General features: G+C 33.3%; 1 protein-coding gene across 4 annotated transcripts; it reads right to left on the bottom strand.

Moving 5' to 3' along the window:
• Positions 1–2,109: 2,109 nt before the first annotated feature.
• On the bottom strand, positions 2,110–7,436 carry LOC147832134 (uncharacterized). 4 transcript variants are annotated; one of them, XR_015518186.1, is made up of 5 exons: positions 7,390–7,436; positions 6,634–6,777; positions 5,498–5,639; positions 5,009–5,104; positions 2,110–3,592 (listed from the first exon to the last, which is right to left on the bottom strand). XR_015518186.1 is itself a non-coding variant. In XM_087298055.1 (4 exons), exons 2-4 carry the CDS (start codon positions 6,637–6,639, stop codon positions 3,278–3,280), a joined length of 417 nt encoding a protein of 138 aa, XP_087154181.1. In that variant the 5' UTR covers positions 6,640–6,777; positions 7,390–7,436; the 3' UTR covers positions 2,110–3,277. The 4 variants fall into 4 exon arrangements, 1 of the variants encoding a protein (XP_087154181.1); XR_015518187.1 differs by lacking the exons at positions 6,634–6,777; positions 7,390–7,436 and adding an exon at positions 6,397–6,612; XM_087298055.1 differs by lacking the exon at positions 5,498–5,639.
• Between the last annotated feature and the right edge of the window lie 220 nt (positions 7,437–7,656).

Below are 7,656 nucleotides of genomic sequence, written 5' to 3'. Positions count from 1 at the left end.
TATTCTTGAGGCCTCCACAGTCACCAGACTCAATCCAATAGAGCACCTTTGGGGTGTGGTGAAATGGGTGATTTGCATCATGGATATGCAGCCAACAAATCTGCAGCAACTGCATGATGCTATTTTGTCAACACGGACCAAAATTTATGAATCTATGCTACGAAGGATTAAGGCAGTTCTGAAGGCAAAATGGGGTCCAACCCAATACTAGTAGTACCAGTACTAGTATGACATGAGCAGTCCTTTACGTTTCCAGCATTCAACTTCTATTGCTTGAAATATATATATATATATATATATATATATATATATATATATATATATATATATATATATATCTTTTTAAGATTAATCACGTGCTTATGATTATTTTTTACACTATGCATGTGCAGCATTTCTTGATTATAGTATAAATTTAAAATATGATTATATCTACATTGTTGAACATATTGCCATGGATGGTTATTTAGCACAACGATGAATAAACAAAACCTAGCATAATCAAAAATATTAATAAGCAAAAAATAATAAGCAGTTTTTTTTTCTTTGTGCCGTCTTAATAAATTTACGCTGCAGGGTAAGTTGTACATACCGAAATGTGTGTGTTTTGGAGAGGAGGTAAAACTTTACAATTATGTCATAAATCTATTTCTTAATGTACATTTGAGCTTTGGTTTGAGTAGTGATAATAAGGCAACTATGCATGGGCTTAAATGCTAGTTAATTTCTATTAAAATCAACATATCCCACACAGTTTAATGCGATTATTTTTTACAAGGATTATGAGCTTAATTGTATTACGTTGATGGAAGTATGTGTTTATTTGAGGTAAAGTTTAATCATAATTTTGATAAAATCCTATTAATGTTACATTATGAGAATGCATGCAAACTGTATAGTGTACATATCAAATTGTGGTCTGCTTGGGTGTTTTGGAGAACTGTGTGGCAGTTGTGTTTTTAGCACAATTTGTATGGCACAAAGAGCTGTTATCTATAATTACAGTCACTCAAAACCACACAAACATCAATAAAAGCAATGCTTGCAGTGGATGAAATGTATTATTAGTGAATTTCCCATTAATAACATATTTTATTACTTCAAAAAGACATGGTTTGCTATGGTGGACATATTTTTTAAGAAGCAATTGTGCATATAAGTGCTATTAGATTGCATTCAGCTAATTCATCTGCATTTTTTAAACTAAAAAAAATCCTGTTCAGTTTGTGTTGTTTTTGTTCATTAAGAGATGATTACACAGATGGAGCTTAATGTAATTTATATGCTGTTTGTTGTCATCGTTTTACGTTTAAATTACTTGAAATTGATTTGCTTTTATTTTATGAGCAATATTGCTATTCTTATTGTAACAAAATCACTTAGAAAAACATATAGGCCAGTGGTTCTCAAACTTTTTTCACCAATTACCACTTCAGAAAAAAAATGTCTTTCCAAGTACCACCATAATAACAAGTATTGAAATATAGTAGCGTAGTAGGCCTAATTAAACAGCTACAGCTGTGCACAGTTCAAAACGAGGCATATTAATTCCTATTATTAAGAATATGTATTATTGTTAGCCACTCTAAACATTATAAATAGTTTGAACATTAACACTGTGCTTGCAGGTAAAAACAAAGAAACAAGCCATATATATATATATATATATATATATATATATATATATATATATATATATATATATATATATATATTAAACGTATATATGTATGTACACTGAAAAAAATGTTATGTTGAATTTACTTAATTTTATTACGTCAAGGGGTTGCACGAAATAATTTTATCTAAATCCAGATATATTTTTTAAGTTAAGTGAATTTATATTTTTCAAGTTGAGTTTACTTATATTTTATAAAGTGGTTCTACTTATATTTTATACATTGAGTTTATTAATCTCTTTCAGTAATTCCAGATTAATTATATTCATAATTTTAGCTAAACTATTTTGAGTAGAATTAACTCAAATTAATTGTGCAACCAGATCAATTTAATCGTTTAATTTCTACATATTAAAATTAATTTTAATCCAATATTTTTTTTTATCTATTGTATCTTTCATTAATATTCAGACAAATAAAGCAAACCCAATATTTTCAACTCTAACTTTATTTTTGTGATCCAAGAGATATTTTTGCTCTCTCAAAGAATGGCAGTAATGTAACTCAGTAATCATTTCTCAAATTGTTTTCTTATAACAAAATGCAGTATATCATCCATTAACATAAAATACATTGTACCATTCGTAACAAAACAAGTGCACCAGATTAGCTGGAAGACAGCAAACACTGAATAACTTGCGTGAGATTATATTTGACTGCAAACTTACATTGAGTCAATATTCCAAAACATCATTAGTGCAGCTTTAAATATTCACAATAGTGGCTGTATACATATACACACAGGAGAACTTTGGAGGGAAGCCTTTTAACACACAACAAAACATATACAAGTAACAAAATACACCAGTACTATACAGAACAAAATATGCTATAGTACAAGAACTGTCCACAGCTGCAACACAGTGCACACTGAGGACCTGATGCTGAAATTACAAAAAACTGTAGTTACATTAAAAAAATACTAATTAAAAAAAAGATTGTTATATAACAAAATAGATTTTATGTTTGGCTGAGGTGAAAAAGTTGGTGTATAAATATGGAAACAGACTTACTAAATAAAATGAAACGTGACTTAAATGTCCACTGAAGCTTAAGCTACTCTAAAAAAAATAAAAATAGTGTCAAATGAAAACATCACATCTGTGTGAAGCAATGAGGAGGCTGTAACATTCTCACATGAAACTAACAAGAATTGTCATAATTTCATGTTTTACACATGGTTCCCCATTGTTTGAACTTTGACTGGAGCTCTTTTAATGACGTCATCTCATTGTGTCCTCTTCTTATGCAATGCCTTAATGGTGCAGACATCATCAACTGTTTATCTCAAAGCGCTTAACTTCTAAAATTCATATGGCGTTAATGGATGGATGGATACTTTTTGTGCTGAGTGTGGATAGAAACCTGGCCTATTTACAGGATTGCAATTTTTATTTCAGGTGAATATTCCACTAAATCCAATGACAACTTTAAATGTTCACACCAGTGGCTATATTACAGTCCACCACTCACTTTGTTTTCAGTTTGAAACATTTTCTAGGGCTGCATTTTACATCATACTATATGTTTTCTATCGCCTCCCAAACCAGATTTAAAAATGCAGCTTAGCAGCGTTTACATGAGCGGCTGAAGAAATCCTACAGTCCAGCAATGATTTTGTTCTTTAGTCCAAGGACTTTGGGGGAAAGTCTTTCTCCATCCATTTTCAAGAGCACATTTTGAATGAATTCATAAGAGTATTTTAGCTCGTTGGGGTAGGCCAAGTTCAATACATAGATGACTCCCAGCATCATTGCAGATGCTTGGGCTACAGATCCAATGTTGTCCAGAATGATTTCTCCTTCAACATAAATGTCATCATGTGCTCCAATTTCTCCACCCTCCTTGTTGATGACATATACGCCCATGGTGGAATTCTGCAGGTCTCTCTGGATGCCATCTCCTTCAATGTCCTGTATATTTGTAGAATATAAGAAAAACATGAATTTATGTAATAGATTTGAATGACCTGCAAATTCAAAATTTCTTTATATTTACAATACATAATTACACTGGTCAGTAAAGTAAAGGTTCATTTGAATTAACAAACCACAGATTTTTGGTTTTATGGCTTTATGAAAAATATCCAAAATTTTCTGCAAATGGAGCAGACACAGAAGTCAGAATGGATTGAGAAATGGACTAACACATTGTTGGTTTTGGTCTTTTAATTTAACAATAAGAAAAGTTATGAATAAAGCCTGCCTTATTGTTTCAAGAACCAAACTGATGGTTTAAAATGTTTTAGCCAATTACTGAACATCTCCAGTCCAGACACAGACAAATGTACATCATCCTGTGACAACATCCATGTTATTTTACTCTGCAGCATTTCATTTTCTCAACATAAAGTTTGTCAGAGTCTGTTAATAACTATTGTATGTCAGACTTCTTGAATGCACCAGGGTGTGTTTAGAAAATGTAACCTGCTTTGAAAACTCTGCAGCAAATTGTTGATTTTATACAAATATTCTCATAATGTTAAAGGAGAACTCTGGTCAATATTAACATTGAGCTAATTTTTTTGTAAATTTGGAGTGCTGTCAGTACAGAGAACAACGGCAGAAATCGGTGTTGCCTACACAGTGTTATGCTCTTTTTAAAATTGGCACCCTGTTGACTTCAATGGGGCAAGTTTTAAACATGCTTTTAGCCTCTTAACATCCTTGATGTGTCATTACAAATGCCCAGCCATGTGAGTGATTCTCTGACAGCAGCAGATGTGAAAGATATGAATAAAAGTGATGTTAATTCAGCCAGCGCACATATCTTAATTTATTTCCTGTTTTCAGTCAAAGTCCACAGTAGTCGATTGTCGAGATCACACGCGTGATCATAGGTAACTAAACCTATGCACTTGAACTCGACAATCGACTACTGTGGACCAAAAAACGGGTTCTCTGTACTGACAGCACTCCAAATTTACAAAAAAATTAGCTCAATGTTAAAATTGACCAGAGTTCTCCTTTAATGCATACATCATCAATGGACTAAAACATAAAAACCACAGTATGATCCTCTGTAGTGACATGCTTTAGTGGCTAGAGCATTTTTCAAGTTTTGCATTAGTTGATTTAAATAAACAGCAGGCTTCCACACTATAATAGCTCTAGACCCCAAAACACGACAGCATGCAGACTGTGTAGGACTACAGCTGCCATAGTTTTGGTGTCAACACACTGATTTTGTTGTGCACTGGGTTTGTTTTTGTTGAGTGCCCCTTTAAATGTTTTTTCTTCTAACTAGTGGGTTAGTGACATTAGGATCTTAAAACATTTTATAATACAAGACAGTACATCAGACTGATAAATGCAATTACAATTACTTGCCTTATACTCCTGAATGAGATGTTCATCATCCTCACCAAGATAGATGCAAAGTGCCTTGAGGACTGCTGCCCTTTTAAGATTGATGTCACTTGTAGCCTGTGTAAAAGGACAACAACTATTAAAATACAATAAATAATAAAAAAAATGTCTAAAAACTGTAGAATACTTTAAACCTGTGGTAACCTCAAAAATATATACACAATGACTTCATGATACATTCTGTAAATGGGCTGCCTTCTTTAGCTAAAGAATGTTAGTGTATTGTGACTTCATTTTCAGGTCTGAATGTGTAGGGCGATAGGGTGACAGTTCAGTCTGCATGGTAGGTGCAAATGTACCAAAAGATCTCCGTTTTAAAACAAAAATGTAGTAGTGTGGATGTAGCCTTAGGAACCTTGCCATTTACAAATTATCAAGGCTGACAGGTACATTTCAGGTTTCTCCACAGTGTATATGATATTTTCAACTAAAATGTAAAAACATGTTTACCTCTTGCAAGATCGCCAGATGTTTGGCTAGTTTTTGGCCAGAAACACCTTCCTGATGTCAGCTAGGGTAAATGGCTGTCCAACTGAGCCATAAAGGTCGTTTCAAGTGGGATGGTTGTTATGCGCTGGAATTCAACATTTATCTACACACATAAAAACAACAACAGAAGACAAAGAGCACTGTGATCAGCCATTGGTGTAATGATATTTTGTAGCTATTAAATAGATATAATCAAATTTTCTTATATTAGGTGTACAGTGTGTTCTAGCCAGATGTATTGCTATCAATCAAGAGTAATGGCAAGATACCAAACCTGGACCAGCATCCTGCATCCTTATTTAAACCTTAATAATATTTTTTTTATATTTACAATGGGTCAAAGTGCAATGTAAAAACCCAGGGAGCAAGCATGTGCTTACCTCATCAATGTTTCTTAAATTAACTACCATTGTTTGTACAACAATGCATGAAATATAAACACATGTACAGTGATATAGAATAAATAATTGTGTAAGGTTATTTACATTGTGTCAGATCATATTATATGGCGATTTATTGTAAACTGTTTGTGAAATCAGAAACAGAAAAATTTCTTCGCAATGCAGTCCACAAGCCTACTACTACTTAGTACATTGTGAGATATTATAACTGAGTCAACAAGTCAAGACCCCTGCCAGCTCTTAGTTTTGTAAATGTAATTAATTTGTTAATTTAATTAAAATTAATTAATTTTTTATTCTGTCTTCATGCCATCACTAACTCTATTAGTATTTGGATTTGTCATGTTCCACTTCTATACTAAAAGTATTAGTTTAAAATTGGGAGCAATAAATGCAATGCCAACATAATTGGTCTTTGTGTTTAACGTTAGAGCAGAAACAAAGTTGAACAACATCAACCTGCTAGCTAAACCCTGGTCTTTCACTGGACTATCGGCTGTGGTCGTACTAGTTGGTCCTTTCGTGTCATCTGCAAATCTCCTGCAATTTAGTTATGAAACATTTGAATGCTTCTACTACATCTACTTTCACCCCCACCTTTACGTTTTAAACTCTGATAAGGCGAGTCGGAGACAGTCCAGGAGGACTGCGACCCATGCCGCTGCCACGAAAGAGAAGCTTGTTTACTTTTCCTACCCGCATTCCGCGAAGACCTGCCTATGATTGGCTAGTGTTCGTTGCAATCGTTGGTTAGGTCAAAAAAGCTCTTTGGTTAGGTTTGCGCAAGTGGAGCGACGTCACGATCGGTCGGAGCCAGTCAGCGTCAGAGTAGGGGCGGGTCTACGGGTGTAAAACAAAAATACAAACTTTTAAAGAAACGATAAATTCAGGTACCCAACGTAACTTATGCCTGCCATTATGATTATGTAGAAACATAAATTCTTGCTGCCAGTGCACATTAACCACATTTTACCAACATGATTTCACAGGTCTATTTTGTTCTAATGTTAACACATTGACAAGATTAGAAGAAATGCTTACAGCCAGTCAGGAATAACGTTATGTAATGTTAGGCTTAGCCAGTCTAACGTAACGTAACGTTACAAGCCTAGACAGCAAGGAAGGTGCTGCTACAATTAACGTTAACATTCGTAAAACTGTTTTGCTTTTATTCGGCTTCCACAAACTAATAAATAATCAAGACAAACACTGAATTCACCAAGCATTTAACACTTAAGCTAAGTTAATTTACTAACCTTACACAACTCACGTAGTTAAGCTAATCGCTGACACCTTAGTTGTAATTTAATTTAATGTAACGTTAATTGATATAAAAACATACCAATTTAGCATTAGCTAAACACATTTTTCTATAAAATGTTTAAAAGTGTAAACAGAACCCTGTTTAAGTAACAAATATAACACACCAATGATTATATATTGATTACTTACCGAAAATGCAGAGCTGGATGCAGCATTCAAATGAGTGCATCACGTTCAACCTCCCCGCCTTGGCCCCTTCAGGAAAAAAAGTGTCTGCACATGCGCAGACCGGATAGTATATGGAAATTAAATGAAACGTATTTTCTTCTAATTACTTTTAATTGAATGAAATTAACTTGTTTTAAACAAAAGCAGTAAATTTGAAAATTAATAATAAAAAATAAGTAGGATTAAATAACACATTAAAATCAGTGAAATTAACCAGATAAAAACATG

The sequence above is a fragment of the Danio rerio genome, chromosome 20 (genome assembly GCF_052040795.2).
Source record: "Danio rerio strain M-AB ecotype USA chromosome 20, GRCz13ab, whole genome shotgun sequence".
In the NCBI taxonomy this organism is placed as follows: domain Eukaryota; kingdom Metazoa; phylum Chordata; class Actinopteri; order Cypriniformes; family Danionidae; genus Danio; species Danio rerio.
This window is presented reverse-complemented; position numbering and strand designations above follow the sequence as displayed.